Source organism: Hyalella azteca, unplaced genomic scaffold, assembly GCF_000764305.2.
Source record: "Hyalella azteca isolate HAZT.00-mixed unplaced genomic scaffold, Hazt_2.0.2 contig16162, whole genome shotgun sequence".
Classification (NCBI taxonomy): domain Eukaryota; kingdom Metazoa; phylum Arthropoda; class Malacostraca; order Amphipoda; family Hyalellidae; genus Hyalella; species Hyalella azteca.
Genome location: NW_025945989.1, coordinates 18867 through 36545, shown reverse-complemented (window position 1 = coordinate 36545; position 17679 = coordinate 18867). Strand labels below are relative to the sequence as shown.

Here is a 17679-nt window from a genome sequence, read left to right as displayed (position 1 = left end):
TTGGAAATTTTCCCAACCAACGATATAGATTTGAATTCTGCTCAATATTTTCGTTGAATAAGAATTACGCTATTGCTTAGCATTTAAAAATAACTGAGTGCAAAATACTATAAATCTATGGTTACGAACTTCGGATTATAGTGCACATCGATCGTCCCTAGTCTTAGGTTTCACTGTTTTAACGACTCCTGTTCAAATAGCGAAAAATAGCCGAAATGAAGAGTAATTAGATAAGTGCAACGCGTTTAGATAGGACAGTCATTATAAAACGATACATTTTTGATTTGTAAAGCATATTTATTCGATTGTTATTGTCGTGGCGATTGAGTTGACGAGCAATAGAGCACTGTTGATTCTGGCGCTATAAAGTGTTGATTCATTTCAGCTTTGTAATTACCGTCGAATTTGGAAAGAATTTTTCAAGTTTTCTGTCAACAAACGGAACCGCGCAGCACATGATTCATAACTAGACATCACAACTATATTTACATTTTGTGACATGTAGAAATCGTCTGAATGTACCCTGCTGTAATTTTTAGTGCATTGGATTTTTTTGTGCACCTATCAAAGTTATTCATTATTTTATGATAAAAAAATTATTTTCAGCTTAATCCTACACTTCCAACATAATGCCGATGTTTTCTATTGTGATTAATATAGTTGTCTTAGAAGATGATAAATTTTCGAAAAAAACATGACCGGTTGCAGACTGACTGCGAAATAATAATTATTAGAACGACAGGTCTTGTAAGTGGACAATTTTCTAGTGTTCTATGTACGTAGTCGAACTTGCTTACAATTTGCAATCATTATAGGTTCTCCCTTAGATTGTATTAACAGGCATGATTCCCTTATCAGATTTCCTAATCTGATATGCTTGTCCATGAACTCTGAATTATCAGTTACAGCGGACAATTGAGTGCGGTAGGTCTCCATACAACTTGTGCGGGTCCATCGAAAGATATACTAATTCTAAAGTGCTGTACACTTCTACATTTTGAAACCCATAGCAGAGGCATTGTTATTTTCTACATATTTTGTTAACTCGTTCAATGTAAGTATGTAGTCGCATTACAAGTCATTATTTACTTAAAAAATGTCATTCGATGTGGAAACATTCCTTCGATTTGAGCAATTGAAAATAGGCAAAAAAAATTCACAAAGCGCACTATATTCAGGTATTGATGAGAAATACACTTATGAGAGGCGACAAGCAATAATTCTACGAGAGAGAAAATGTAGATTCACTTCAAATATTTGCATATTAAATGGATGAACTAGTCCGCAAATAAAGACTTTCCGTTGCTCGAAACCTAATTAAATGGACCGTTTCGGTCAAAAATCGAAAATTTTGGCTTTTCCGGTTTTTAGTCTCATTTTAAAGCTGACATTCTGCCCTATCCAACGGTACCATTGCCATCTCTGTACGTTCATCAGGAATTTAAAAGCAAGGAAAACAGCCAGAATATTAACCATTAACCTTTGTCGATTTATGCTTTCACGACCGATCATGAAAGGGAAGCGGGTGGGGGAGTTCTATAACAAATTAGAAAGTAGATAATTAGCTGCTGAGCACTTTAAATAAAAATAAAGTGTCTACTTGAGCTGTGCTTCAGTTACCCGTTTAGTCTCATCTTAAAGCTGACATTCTGCCCTATCCAACGGTAACATTACCATCTCTGTACGTTCATTTATACGCTCACGACAGATCATGAAAGGGGGGCGGGGAGAGAGTTCTTTACCAAATTAGATAGGAGCTAATTTGCTGCCCAGCACTATAAATACAGTGTTTACTTGAGGTGCGGCTCAGTCCCCCCCGCCTGCCGTTGTATGAGGAGGTGCGCATGTAGTCGCTCCTACCATCTTTGAGTGGAATCAAGCTCCAGAAACATTTAGTTTCGTATCCTTGCTACATTGAGTGCCTATTGCGATGCGGGCGGGTCTTTGTCGCGCTCCCCTGAACATTCACAGTTATTGTCACGAAAAACCTATCTTCTCCTAGAGTTATGAAGCTGCAGCGATGAGACAATTACCATTCGATTCGTAAATAAAATCTCTAGAAAAATCCGCTCATTTTGTTCGATTTCGTTTTATTTTGGATCATATTTTGCAAAAAAGGGGGGGGGGGAATTCGAAATTTTTTGGAAAATCTCCCCTCCTCCCGGAAAAATTCGAAATTCAAAAAAATTACCAAATGGATTTTAGATATGGTGGTTACCAATCGAATGATACGTGTCTCGATGTTGTAGCACGATATTTGTATAGGAGGAGATAGATTTTTAAACTACCTCCTTTTTTCGCCGTTTTCTATCAATTTCACGCGTTCTTTCATTTTTTTCGAAAAATTCACACGAAGAAAAGGTTACTAGATTTCTGTTTTACATATTTGTACCAAGTTTCAAAACGATCCGTTCGTCAATGAAAAAGTTTTCACAAGGCCGAAACGGTCCCCTTAAATGTCAATTTGTACAATAACTTTTCGAGTAGTTGTGGACGCGGTTGACAGCTTACCATACAAGAAACTGAAATATCGGTAAATATCAGAGCCTCCGTGTTTCCTCTTTAAAAAAGTATCCATTTTAAATTGAAAAAGGTGATGGAAAAAATCCAGCGACTTTCGCAACAAGGAATTGGTATAAAATTATACAATTTCTATCTTTGTCTGGGCATTTATAACAACATAAGTAAAGCGTTTGTTATTAGGTAAAACAATTTCATTTTCATCGACTCTGAGTAAACATAGAGTTATGAGTTATTTCAACAATAATTTGAAATTTTCTAAGAATATTGAAGGTCAAGTTATTAAAGCCAATAAACAACTTGGACTGATCAGGCGCTCTTTCGAGTTCCTAGATGCAGAGCAATGAAGCAGTTGTTTGTTGCTGTAGTGCGCCCGAACCTAGAGTTTGGATACGTCGTGTGGTCACCGAAATTTGAAAATGGCAAAAATTTAGTAGAGAGTGTTCAAAGACGCGCAACAAGGATTGTTCCGGGCTTGAAAGGCAAGTCCTATGAGGAAAGATTAAAGATTATGAAGCTTCCAAGCCTCAGTTATCGACGTCTGCGTGGGGACCTCATTGAAGCATACAAGTATACTCATGGCTTATACAAGGTCCCACAAGGATTACTAGAATTTGAAACAAGAACCAACACTAGGGGCCACGGCTATAAACTAATAAAAACAGCGTTGGAACACATCCATGCGACTACATTTCTTCTCGCTTCGAGTCACCGACATGTGGAACAGCCTCCCTGATAGCATCGTTGACGCTCCGAGTATGAACATCTTCAGAAACAGACTAGACGAAGCTATGCAGGAGCATATGTTCAGTCTTAAAATGCCTAGCAAATTATGGCCCAGGCAATAAGTCCAGACGAAGCTATGCAGGAGCATATGTTCAGTCTTAAAATGGCTAGCAAATTACGGACCAGGCAATAAGTTCAGCAGCTAAATCAATCGTCAGTTATGGAAAGATCGGGTTCCAAAGGCCGGATCCCTTGTGAATCAAGTCACGACAAGTTCAAGAATCGGCAAAAGACCATGGGCCTATTTATTCAATGCCGACACTTCTATTCTATGACATAGCTCGTTTTAGCGTGATGTTGAATGCTTGGGGACAGTTGAATATCTACATATTTGACAAACATGATCGCAAAAATTTCTGAAATTTGCTTTGATACTTATTTCCGAGGCAGTGTTTTGGCAGTAAAATGTAGCCGAAGAAATATACTTTGAATCTGCTGATTATAATCAAAGAGATACAATGAATTCGTTGAACATTGATAGATTAGTGTTTGCTGAGCTGTCAAAGTAAAATATAACTTCAGCATCGTCTTCGATTCTTTATTCAATTTCGAACAAAAGTGTTAACTACTCATTTCTCTTACATGCTCAGTATAACGAAATGAATAATAAATTGACTTACAGTATGTTGTGACAGAAATTTAAAATGAACTTTATTGATTGATGAAGTCCAAAGCCTATGTTTGGTCGTAAGAAAGGAAATGAAGAAATGATTTTCAATACCAGTATTTACAAAATCTTTATGGGACATAGTTTGTACTTTTATTTTCTCTAGCGTACTTGACTTCTTTTGATTCCAAATAATCCTGCAGCTGGAAATGTCGAGCAAGATTAAGCTGAGTGGCGGGCGGTACGCCGAGGAGCTTCCTGGCGCACTGATGCAGCGCTACGTCCAAGACTTCACCGGGACTATGGGGCCGATGTTGCGCATTGAGCCCTCTGGCACTATCGTCACGCACGACTACAAACACTTTATTGATGAAATATATAATTTCAAGGTTTGTATCAAGTATTGGACTCGCTCTTCCTCAACTTTTTAGATGATCAGGTATGCAGAACAACCTAACCTAAGTATCCAGAATAACCTCAAATGATCAAGTAATCCGTTTTCTGAGCGATTTTATATTGAATATAAATGAAATAACCGGCAGAACATCAACATTGAAAGCACACTATTGCTACTATTATTGATTTACACGTACAGTATCCAATGTTCTTTTTAAAATAAATGATTCTAATTTCAGGTTGAGAGCATGGATTTTTGTTGTTCATTACTTTCTTTGTGTATCTTGAGTAATTAATTTGCTCAAGATATTAATGGCGATGTATAGCAAGGATTCATTCAGTTAGCCAACATTATGCGAATTGCATGTTTAAAGCCTTTGTAAACGAATATACGTATCAAGAAGTATTCATCATAATTTTAACGTCGCGATGACGATTTTTAACGTTGATTTAACGGCGGCTGGTGCAATACCCAGCATGCGCGATGACGGCCAATAACGGGTGGTAGTTCGGCAGTGGCTCCAATCACTGCTGGAGTTGATAGAAATTTTCAACTGGGTTAAGTAGATCTGGTAGAAGCTGAGCTCGGACAAGAAAATCAATCTTTAAAGGCTTGAATTATAACGGCTTCCAGGCTATGTAAAAAGGGGTCGATAAGATCGAGGTCCTATTATTTTTTTAGCATCCTGTGCACATGCTTGGAATACTTGGAAAATGCAAAAAGGGGTTTGAGAAGTTCGATAACACTTAAAATTGAAATATTATATTCCCAACAATACAATGAAAAATAATAAACCGAATTTTATCTGCACAAGTTCAGAGGACGTTTCCACGCGGAGAACGTGTAATCGAAACCTTGAAAGATAGTGGGAGACTGGTAAAAAGATCGGAAGTTTTATTCCATGACCTTTAGTGAAATTTTTGGCAATGCAATATAGAACGAATTTCTGTAATTTATTGTTGATGGGGGTCAGCGATGGCACAAAATGGATTTATTAGAATACAGTATAATGCGAGGAGTAGCCATCGTCAAGTTTCAAGATTGGTTAAGGCCAGACATGCCATCGATGTCTCGTCCAGTCTCCCTTAATTTCCATTTGAGATTCTTTGCACGTACTTCATGATTCCGGTATTCATCTTATTTATCGACATGTAACATACTTATTTGAACTGTTGTTTAACTATAACAAAGCTTTCTTTATCGGGATTAAATTTTCCAGTTTCGGCCTGACGACGTTTTGGTAATGACATACCCGAAGTGCGGCACCACCTGGTGCCAGGAGATCGTTTGGAACATGAGGAATAACCCCAACCTGGACCACCCCAACCCAGAAGAACCATTACTTTCAAGGAGCCCATTTATTGAGTGAGAATGATATATTAATTGACCAGGGAATATTTTTATAAATAAAATAAGGTATTTTAAAAAATGTCAGTGTTCATCTAAGCATCAATCAAATAGGGTCTATGGTATCGAAAATTAGCACAGGTGTGAGTGCACAGGTGTGAAGAGCCGAAAATGATTAATCGTTCAACCCTAAATTGTAAATATAATAGTTTGAACCGATAATGACATAGACAACGTGCTTGTTTTAATTCATGAATAAGTTCAGGATAAAAGCAATCGCCTAGCATAGTTTACGCTCCGAGAACGAACGTCTCCAAGAACAGACTATAGATGAAGTTAAGTAGACATATGTGTATTCAGACATTGAGTCCCCATCACTATATAAAAGGAGCTGGTAATAGCTCAGTTAGCCTCAGTAGCTATTTATTTCAACGCCAGTTTTGAAATGATCTGGTCATACGGACATTTGAAGATCTCCTGTGGACAAGTCACTAAAATTTCGAGAATCAGCGATTGGCCATGCTTAGCTATTCGTCAGAGCCAATATAACTACATACTCGTCATTTGAAACATTCATTTTCCGAGTTATATGGAAGATTTGAAGTCTTCCAGTAAAATTTCTACATTGGATAGTTTAACAACGACTCAAATGAAAAGGTATCTTCAATCGAGACTAATATTTCAGTCGAGGATTTGATCCATGACTGAATTTGGGGCCTGATTTTATGTTATTACCGTAAAAATTAAAAAATGGGCACATAACGGAAACAATTGACATGAATACTAACTTTATATTAACGATCCTGTGATCAATCTGTAACCATGGAAGAAATTTTCAACTCAACAAAATTTTCACAGCAGATGAAATATAGTTACGAGTCATTTAGGTTGCATAACACCGTTTGAAATAATATTTGCTTACACAGGAACGTGCCTCACGCATCGACGCCCACAATATACCAGAGTACAGATAATTTGGCCTAGGGTCACGTCTGCCAGCTTTATAACCTACATTAAAAAATTTAGGCAATGGATACATCATTTCTAACTTAGATCTCGCTAATAAGTCCGAAAATTTTATTATTGCATGGTGATAAATTGAATCATCGGATTCAGTAAATGAGTTCGCAAATTATAAGTATTATTAAATCACGATATTTTCTTACATAAAAAATGATTTAGAAGTGACATATGTTCAAGAATTTGAGCTCTTCTTTTACCATTTTTAAGTTATTTAATATCAGTCTTTCATCCGAAGTGATCGCAAGTAGGAATGATCTTAACTGATCGCCATTAAATAATTATTTAGATGACGATAGACCTTATGATATGGAATTGATTCACTCTTATTCTTATTCTGCTGACGCGGTTACATGAAGTTGAAGGTAGGGTTGAAAATGGCGTTACTTTGTTTAATTGCATTTGGACCCGGGCGTTAAAATGTAAAATATAACCTACCTCCTAAAGTAACTGTTTATTAACTTTCGAAAAATTTTGCACTAAATTGACATTTTAGTTTTGTCGTTTGTTGGCTCATATTTTTAGGATGCTCAATATTTTAGGTTAACAAATGCAAACTTCGAAGAAAATGATTCTATTGTTAAATAAAATAATCTCGAATCGCATTGAATCGCTTCGGAAGTAAAAAGCACGATGGTAATTGCATGTGATATACATTTAATAAATGGCAGTGTCTGTCAAACATGATTGCTTGAGAATATAAAATGTCCTCAAGGTGTGATGTAAACCAGTGAAATTATTAGGATGTAGGTAATTTCATTTAATTTTCTATTTTTTTGCATTAAAGTTTAGTTATATTGACTAAATTTTACAGAGCAGACATGCTGACGTTTGGGACGATGCAGCAGATGCCTTTCGACACGTTTCTTTCCGACGCCATGTTTACCAACTTCAGATCTCGCTGTCCTAATTTGGACTCAAAACGTGGAATCCACCTTCAGGTGAGACAAAAATAAAACATTTTCTAGAAATAATGACATTTCTTTCTTTGCAATGATACCAAAGATGCTCAATTAAGATAAAATTTTCGTGAGATTTCAAAGTATATTGTTGAACGTGAACAATTTATTGTGAAAGTTATTATATTAGTCAAACTAAAGTAAATGCCTAGAAAGCTCATCAGGATAGTGTTAAATTTTCTCTGTATGCAAATTGAAAATTATTGTAATACGGTTGGGAAAGTTTTTAATCGAATCGGCCGTTTGAAAAATTGTAATGAATTGACTCTAGTCATAATTTTACAACATCCAAGATTTTCAGATCCAAAATGCAAATAGGACACCGAAACTCACAATAAAGTTTAATCGCTGGATTCGTAACTTAGATGTCCTGCAATTAATGATGCGCTTCATAAATTTGTCTTAGCTTTGTCATTGTATTCACTGATTATCAACCCGAACAAACTCGTGATTGAATTATATTGATTGCAGGTGGCAGAATCGCAAAAGGAGCCTCGCACCCTCAAGACGCACCTGCCCTTCTCCTGCTTCGCCCCCGGCCTGCTGGATAAGTGCAAGGTAAATAATTCAGTGGAGAATGGAAAGGCACGTGCGACTGAAGCAGTTATTTGTAGTTGCACGGACGAAATACAGCGCAAAATGAATGCAATTATATGAAATGCCATGCATCGCAATTTTTTGGATTCGCTAAAAAATTCCCATCGGCGTTACAGAGACCGGCTAAATACTGTAACATTATACGCTGGGAATGTTTTCCAGGAGAAAAACGGGGCGCCGGTTCGTGTTTTTATGTAGTTTAACGTGTTTTTAAGTGTTTTTAACGGGGCGCCGGTTCGTTTGTATTTTATGTTCGTACTCTGTAATAAAGTTTGTCATAAGGCTTGATACGAATCGGGAGAAATCGTTTCAAACATTCATTAATGCGGTTGAACAATGCAAGTTATGCTAATAATACTCGTAGTTACCAACTTCGTCTTATTGCGTCTACCCGACAATTTCCATTCGTGCCTCGGAAACATTATTTCAATGAATAGCGGTTGGAGTGTTTAGCACGGCAGCGTAGCTGCAAACAGTCCTTCTGTTGGTCCAAAATAATTATATTACTAAAAACTAATGGCGCCTCCGCCTGAAAATAAGACCAGTGATGTACTTCAAAGCATTGAATGAATACCTGAAGCCTCAAATATTCATTGAGAGTAAATTAGAAGAGCACATTAAGAAGAAATATTCCATTAATGTGTAGTGAACATAGCAGGTCGATACGCGTTTAAAATATTGGAATCAAGTAAGTGGTAATTTCGTTCAATTTTACCATGATGTCTCAATGATAATCCTTTTGAATGTTTGAAGTTGGCTTTGAATATATTTTATACGACGCTGAGGGAGTGGGGAACTGCCGTACCATGATGCTCTGCGTAAGGAATTACAAACCTCTTCAGATACCACAGAAGCGCAGGCTTTCGGCGGGGATAAGTGGAAGGCGAATAGCGTGGCCAGTCCGTCTAGTACAGTGGTTCCCAAAGTGGGCGATATCGCCCCCCTAGGGGCGATGGAAAGATTTTGGGGGGCGGTAAGGAAGAAGAGGGCGTTTGGGGGGCGATAAGGGGGGCGGCAGTCCGAAGTCGAAATCAGAAGTTCCAACGTTTGTTTGCCAATTTATACACAACACGTGCGGCACATCATGACTCCCAGCGATCGTTTTTTCACCCAGATCTGTTTTTTTAACCTCTCCTGGGTTTACGTTTCGGACAAATTAACGGCCGGACTCGCGGCCATTCTCACGACCAATTTCCAAATTCAATGATCAAGGAATATCTCTCAAACTAATGAACTTAACTCGTTGAAACTTGGTACACATATTCATTAGGACCTAACGGTAATGTTTAGTTAATGAATTTTTTTTATTTTGCCTTCATTTGTTTTTGCCATAGTTATATGGCAATACGGGCCGAAATTCACAGTGCACAAGTATTTTCTTCCAAACTACTGAACAGATTCGAACGAAATTTTGAATTTTCAGTCCTAACTACCGAACGGTAATGTTAGCTCGTGAAAATTTATTTGATTGTGCCTTTGTTCACGAGTTTTTTTTCATTTCACCTTCATTCGTGATTTAAACAGCAATACGTGCTTAAATTCGCAGTAATCAAGAAATTTCCTCCAAAACTACTGAATAGATTTGAACGAAACTTATTATTTAAATACCTAACCTCAGCAACGGTGATGTTTAGCTCGCTACAAATTTTTCGTTTTGCCTTCGTTTGCGATTTATACGGCTATAAGTATACGGATATTCGTAAACGGCTCTTAGTTAAACCGGCCGGTAGAAAAGCCGGTTGTTCCTCCTATATATCTGTATAACTCGCGAACGAAAACAAAAGAGAAAAATTGTCACGAGCTAAACTTCACCGTTGGGAGGTTAGGTATTTATATTCAAAGTTTCGTTGAAATCTATTGAGTAGTTTTGAAGAAAATTCTTGATCGCCGCGAATTTAAGCGACAAATTATCCGGCGATACAGGCCGAATATAAGGAAGTGTGAAATCAAGAGTGACGGTAAAATGAAAAAAAAAAACTCGCAAACGAAGGTAAAATCGAAAATTGTTTGAAGCTAAAAAATCACCGTTTGGTAATTAGGAATGTATATTCAAAATTTCGTTCAATTTCAAATTTTCGTTCAAATTATTTGATCACTGCGAATTTCGGCCTTTATCGCAATATAACTCACGAATGAAGGCAAAATTTAAAATTTTTTACGAGCCAAACATCACCGTTAGGTTCTGATGAATACATGTTCCAAGTTTCATTGAGCTGCGTTCATTAGTTTGGGAGATATTACTTGATAATTGAATTTGGAGATTGGTCGTGCGACCGGCCACGAGTCCGGCCGCAAATTTGCCCGAGACGTCATAGGTTTCTTGTGCAGAAACAGTTAAAACAGCTTAAAAACATATTGGTTCACTAAATGGTGTTCTATTAGTGAAATACACATTTTTGTTTAACCTTTACATTTTGAAATTGCAGCGTACTAAATTTCAAGAAAGAGGCGTATGTTTTTATATGTGTCTGTGGGGGGCGATAGAAATTCACTAGGGAGCCAAAGGGGGCGCCAGCCTGAAAAAGTTTGGGAACCACTGGTCTAGTAGACGCGGCGCCTAGCAAACGATGGACCGCAGGCAATGCTGCGCATAACCACAATAAAAAAGTTTAGAGTCGCCCCGGCTTCTAGTAATACAAATCAGAAGCTGCCGCGTCTGTAAAATTTTACTGTGCAAATACTAGACAAAATCCTTCAACGACTTCTCGTTCTTTCTTTGAAATTCATGTTTTATCCCTGGGAAAATTTTTATCGGCTTAAGCTCTATTTTAGAGCGCTTCTGGCTCGTTATGTTCGACCCTTAACATGGATGGGTTAACATAGTGGCGTTGTTTTATTAATATTCAGTTTCTCGTAGTCTGCGACAAAATCGACCACAATTTTTCAGTAATATTTTTAGTATTAATTTTTAAACTCTGTTTTGACTTCTTATACTTGTTCAAATAAAATATATTCGTTTATATCGATTAATTAGTCAAATTATCAAAAAACCTTGTTCTTCAGTGACATTGTTCTACATAAGTAAACGATCACTATTCTGATCGATCGCGGAACTTCTGAAACCTTTTAGTTACAATCCTACGAAAACCCTTAAAGACGACAAGCGACATAAGAACGCCCCTTTAACTAAACTATAACTATTTATGAATTTTGAAAGTTTGTTTCTCCAGGTTGTCTTCGTGATCCGCCACCCCAAGGACGTAGTGTTGTCGTACCAACATCACTGCCGCCTCATAATGAGCCATGGGTTCACGGGTACTCAGGACGTCTTCATCAAGTACTTCGTGGACAACTTGCGTAAGATTGTATCACCTATAAATATATACTTATAGGTGACTTACCTATGAGGTGACGTACCTTACCTGTCACCAGAGGTGGGCAGTAGCGCGCTACATGTAGCGGCCGCTACATTTTCAGTAGCGGTAGCGGCGCTACATTTAAGCAATTGTAGCGGTAGCGGTAGCGCCCGCTACATTTAGAGCATGTAACGGTAGCGGTAGCGGCCGCTATATTTCAAAGTAGCGCTGCCCAGCTCTGCCTGTCACCTATATACACATATGCTTATTGATGGATAACTAATACTGGAAATAATTACTACATGTATGTAGTAATCGCTACGACTCAGAAGAAGGCTACTATATCAATCATTTCTGCACAAAATTTGTCATTATGTGACAACTTTCCGCAGGATTTACCGATACAATTCTCGGTCCCAATAATAAAGACCTGCAGATTGTTTACTGTTGGCACATGTGCGGGCGATGAGCGCTGTCTAGTCGAGGCAGTACCGAAAGCATGACCATTGGCGCATAGAAAAGCAATTTTTTTGACGTTTATACATAATTTTCTTTCCGTAACATTCAAATTCGAAAAAACGCGCCTGTTTAAAACCCCTTTTTGCGAGATAAGGATGAGCAGTCGTTTGGCGTCTCGAAATGATAGGCATAGAACATGTATTAGCTCTGGCAAATTTGCAGACCACTAAATTAATCTGATTGTCTAATCAGATTAATGTGTTCATTGATTAATGTGTTCACCATGTGTTCATTGTTATATATTGGGTTTTGAAGTTATTTTTCTTCGCACAATGGTAAGGACTTTGATTTATTTATATCAGGAAACATTTTCGGTCTCGACGATGTTAACTGTTGTGCGCCGATCTGATGAACCCAGTCAGGCCTCTCTGTTGCCAATACATTCTGTATTGCTTAACCCTTGCTTCAGACCAGCATTTCAGGTGTGCCCGCCTCCACATGGTTTTCATATCAAGAGACGTCAGAACTCAGCGGAGGAGAGATAAGTATCAAATTTTTTCAGGCATGCGAAAGCTCATTCGACAACCTCAAGAATGAACCATCAGTTTTTTTGTCGTATATTTAATAAAGCAAAGTGCAATATTACGAATGGATCGCTCGCGAGCAGCCCATAGTTATATTATAAAAAATTCTATAAGGAATCCTGTGCTTTTAGTTTACCAAATTCAGTAAATAAAATATTAGGTCATTTAATTCCATATTTTCTGGCCAATTCGCCATTCGGACTCGACTTCCAATAATATCCTCATGAAGAACCTATAATTAATACCCTAATCATCTTTCGTGCCGAGGTTCAATAAAGATCTCCCAATTATTAACACAAATATTTTAATCGAACGAAAAGTGAACACTTATCATACGAACACTTGAACTCGGTTATTTTAACATAGGTTTAGAGCATTTTTCCACGGCACAGAACTGTTTTTTCCTTCATATGCTTGGAGCTCAGCATAGCGCCTAGTTCCACACAACACTGTTTATACGAGTTCAGTCTGCGCGAACACCAAATCTTCAAGATTTCACGGCTTCCATGTGGACTTCTCTGGTTGACTTCTCCCTCTGCAGTTGTCTGAATTCAACTGACTAGTCTTTGCTCATATCCCAAAACAAGTCTGCTCTGAATTCGTACGCTGCCACAGGATCGTCAACACCTTAACTTATTCTACGTTCCACATATTGGTTACTATTGTTCGTCTTCTCACTCTGTTTCCCGAAGTACTCATTAATATCCAGCTAAGATCCCTACAAAAACATTCTCTTATTAACATAGATCTTGGTGAATAGTTGAAGAATAACAGCGTACAAAGGATCTTTTGACGAAAGTAGAAAGAAAAATTAGACCTTGCTTTGTTCTTGCTGTAATAAAAATAGTTTAACAAGTTTATACACCCCACCGCGAATATCACTAAGTTAATTAATTATTTTTCCGATCAACATAATGTGTCCAATATGTATTTGACCCATAAACTGATCAGCAAATTTAGCGGTGCTACCCCAGCAGACATTCTTATACTTGAGTTACCGATTAATTATCCTCATGGGATTAATGCATAAATTTTTGTTCCCTCGACACTGATGTTAAAATCGCGATCTACTTAGCCTGTCATTTCAAACTTTAGTGATTTCGCATTCATTTGATTCCAGTTATTTCGATAGCTAGTATGGCTTTGGCGTCAACGAAATGAACTATATAGAAAAATAATCCATGCTACATTCACGGCAGTGCTCTGGGGTTCGTACGGCAACATGGTGCGGGAGGTGATGCAGTATAAAACGCACCCCAACCTGCACGTGATGTTCTACGAGGTCATGAAGGCCGACATCGCCGCTGAACTGCGTAAACTCAACACGTTCCTCGGCACCGGCCTGTCGGAAGGGCAGCTCCGAAACGTGAGTTGACAAACGGCGAAGAAATTAATTAAGTCAAATGGCGGCATATCGTGGACTCATAAAACTTTTAAATACTTTGCATGAATATCAGATCATCAGGTCTCAATTTGAAGAGTTCGAACCATTGTAATGAAAGGAGGAGATCAATACATTCTTGATTAATCATTTATTTAATTAAAAGAGATCAGTTAAAACTGCGAATAATTTATCCCCGTGCCCGTACTGAAAATACTTGGTGCGCAGATGTGCCCTTCCTTTCTATCGTCCATAATTCTTTGTGTCTGACGTGGATAAAATGGTCTGTCTGACTTACGAAACGAAGCAAACTTGAAAAATTCTAAAGTCAAACAAACTACAGCATGTCACAAGGGTTGAAATAAAACCTGAGTTAGGAAATAAACGATAGGTCTACTGGGGCCTGGGCGATAGGACAGATTATTCATTAGTATCCCATTGATTGACGTTCAGTAATGAACTGATTAGAGCGCCGGTAATTCTGACTTAAAATTATATTATATTTTATAGAACGCAGTCTGTGGGTGAATTAATTCGTAAATTGAGTTATGAAAGTTATGAAAGTTAGAGACTTAGAGTAAAGTGTTGAAAAGGCTACAGGAATTTGGGGTGGAACTGTGCAAAGCTTGTATAAGGTGCTGTTGTTCTCGAGACCGGGTGACCGAGGGTTTGTTTATAGTTTGAAACGGCGAGGGTATCAAAGGTGCTGACCTTGTGGAACTCACAACCGTCGCGGCGTCACTTCGAGGGAGTAGGCGTAACGGTGCGCGACACTAGCGTATATAAGGACATTCAAATTCGCGCCAAGGGTTGGTTCTACTAAAGTCACGGTCACGAGCACAGTCTGCAGCGGACTTTGCAACGGCCGCGGCCGTGAGGCCGGCGATTGTCGTTTTCGAACACTGACGGTCGCGACTCGCGAGAAACCTAGAGTATCGAGGCAGCTACGAGTTCGGTGAGCACGTCAAGAAAATCAACATCAACACTACGACTGCGACTCAGCCGTGAGACAATGCGAGAGGGCCACGAGTTGTACAACGATTATAACGCACGTCATCAGAAGATCTAAGTTTCGAGCTCTACACCAAGAATTATCATCGGTACGGTCATCAATATTACGGTCACTATTTTCATCAGAAGAAGCGGTACGGTCACAGTCATCTCGACCGCAGTACGACAACGGAGTTGGAGTATTTTCATCGACTATGAAGACGAGCACCACTATTCCGAAGTACGGTCATCATAAACTCTACGGTTAGACCGGCCGCGAGACATCACTATATATAGCGCGAGAAATACGGCCATGAAGAAAGATCAACTGTGAAAGCGGACGTGAGAATACAGCAGCGGTACGGCCGCTCCACCTACGGCGCAAAGTGTGCGTGTACAATACGGTCGTTTGCAACGGTCGTACGGCTTGACGGAACTGCAATTTATCAACGTATGTAAACTGATAGGTTCTCAATTTTGATTGTGTTCTAATTACCTTTTTCATGTACTAGTGATTTTTTTGTTAACGTTGGATGTGAACTTGAATTTTCCAATTTAATGTGAAATGTATGTGTTTCATTACAACCCTCTTTTTGTATATTTTGCCGAAACCTATTCATGCGAGAACCTATTCACGTGCCGAAAATGGCCACTGCGGACCCAATCTGACGAAATTAAAGCGATTGCCGATTTAAATAAGAAAATAATAAAAATAGAAAAATCTCAAAACTGAATTAACATTACTTATAACCCCTATTTAATCAAAACTTTAAAGTATTTTGGTTTAACAAATAATACTCAACAACATAATAGTCATGACGCTTAGTAAAGAGAGAAATAAAATGAAAGACCTACAACTCGTGACATAATTCATGATAAAATCTGCTTCAATAACCAGACATGATAAATATAACTAGTAAAAAGTTGAATTAGTAATTAATTTATGTTAATAGATCCGTTTCACGCGCAATAGAGGACTTGGACACGACTGAAAGTTATTACTCTGAGCGTTGCTACAACGTGATGTCTGGAATATTGCGGTTCGTCATTAATAAAAAAATATCGAATTAAAAAAATTTAAAGTCGATGCCTAGAAAACTTATAAATGCTTAAAATTAAATTAGTTTCTTCAATTTTAATATTCCGAATAATTTTTAAATATTATTCTTGTTTGCAGGTGCAGAAGCAGACGAGCTTCAACAACATGCAGAGGTTCGACCCGATGCGGATGATGTCGTCTGTGATGTGCAACAAAGACGTCGCCCAGAACGACGGAGCCTTCATCAGGAACGGTCGGTCTTGACGACGTAAATATCATATTAGGCGCATTTTTGTTATCTTTTAAACCAAAGATGATGAAAGTGTTTCCTATCCCGTAGGACCCCTGAACGCGCACTGAAGCGATATATCTTATCAATCATTTATATTTCTATTCGCGTTCAAATAAAATTCGATCAGAATCTTAGGAATAGGCGACACAAAAGTAATTTCTATACGACCTTTCTCGTAAAAAGGACTTTTTATCTAGTCATTACCTTATGTGTTGGTCTCTGGAAACAGGGGCCTATCTGAACACCTGTTTCCTGTTGATTTGATAGAAGCCATTCGAAAATTCGCCGTCGTCTTTATATTCATAAAATCTTTCATGCAAAAAAACAGGGATGGGTTCATTCTTCCGTTCGGACTTGTTTTCCAGTGAGCGCGATGATCGAGAGTAGCAAAATCTTTTATATTTTTGGGCGTGAAAAAATACGTGGTTGTGGGAAAATTTTCATGTTATTTTTAAAGTCCCCTATTCGCTCGTGTTAATCAGAATCATGCGGTCATTGGACAGGGTTTTGTAAATTTATCGAAGTATGGAATATTTTCTGCAGATTTTGTCTAATTAAAGGGTTTTGCGACATTTTTAAGGATGAAGTATTCGTTTAGAATCAAACTTTATTCATATTCCGCGTCTTACAGGGGACCTGAAATTCTGTCTGTACATTTATCGGTTGAAAAATTTCACATTCCCTCCATCTATGCATTATATATGTCTTATAAGTAATTAACTATTAATCAATAACATTCCGCGCGTGTCTGTCAGGAGTTTCTGGCGCGTGGAAGGGTAAGCTGACGGCGGAGCAGGAGAAGCTGCTGGACGACTACATCGCTGAGAACTTCCTGGACCCCGAGCTCAGGGCCAGGTTCCTGTGATACTTCCATGTCCGGATATCAGTGTTGGCCTCAAGCCGAAATCTTATAAGGAGCATACTTGAATGTTACAAGTGAATATAAAGCCAGATAAAATGGCGTATTCTTGTTTGGTGGGCAAGGTGCTTGCACCTAAATTGGACTGTAAATGTACATGTTGAAAGTTTAATTTGTTTCCATTAACCTTTATCCCAAGCGATGCCGAATAAAACTATCACCAACGAAAAGATCTATCTCATGCAGGTGGAAATTTCTTCTCAACTCGTCACCTAACCCTGAGATGACAGTCAAACAGCTTTACGCGACGTATTTTGGTTGGGTTTGTTAACAAATCCCGAGAGAAGTACGAGGCCTGTCCGTAGAATCAGTTCCACTAATTATTTCACATAAAAAATGCTTTAATTGCAGAGAAAGTATATTTTTTGGAAGCTCAGCCTTTCTTTATTATTCTACATAATTGCTGTTGCGTTATATGCACTTCTGCATACGAGGCACCCACTTCTTCAAGCATGTCATGGAGCTCTGCCGCCTGTCCGTGTAGAA

General features: G+C 38.3%; 1 protein-coding gene across 1 annotated transcript; it reads left to right on the top strand.

The window, feature by feature from the left end:
- Nucleotides 1–914: 914 nt before the first annotated feature.
- Nucleotides 915–17305, top strand: LOC108664842 (sulfotransferase 1C4). The gene is made up of 9 exons (XM_018151534.2): nt 915–1054; nt 4117–4302; nt 5530–5675; nt 7492–7618; nt 8108–8194; nt 11404–11530; nt 13772–13938; nt 16121–16235; nt 17030–17305. The coding sequence occupies exons 2-9, from the start codon at nt 4123–4125 to the stop codon at nt 17137–17139; spliced, it is 1059 nt and encodes a 352-aa protein (XP_018007023.1). The 5' UTR covers nt 915–1054; nt 4117–4122; the 3' UTR covers nt 17140–17305.
- The last annotated feature ends 374 nt before the right edge of the window (nt 17306–17679 follow it).

What these genes read in the sequence shown, in the direction of transcription:
- LOC108664842 (XM_018151534.2), top strand. Translation starts at nt 4,123, where the DNA reads ATGTCGAGCAAGATTAAGCTGAGTGGCGGGCGGTACGCCGAGGAGCTT. An exon ending in ATGAAATATATAATTTCAAG is followed by an intron (nt 4,303 to 5,529) that starts GTTTGTATCAAG and finishes TAAATTTTCCAG; the next exon opens with TTTCGGCCTGACGACGTTTT. An exon ending in CGGAGCCTTCATCAGGAACG is followed by an intron (nt 16,236 to 17,029) that starts GTCGGTCTTGAC and finishes CGTGTCTGTCAG; the next exon opens with GAGTTTCTGGCGCGTGGAAG.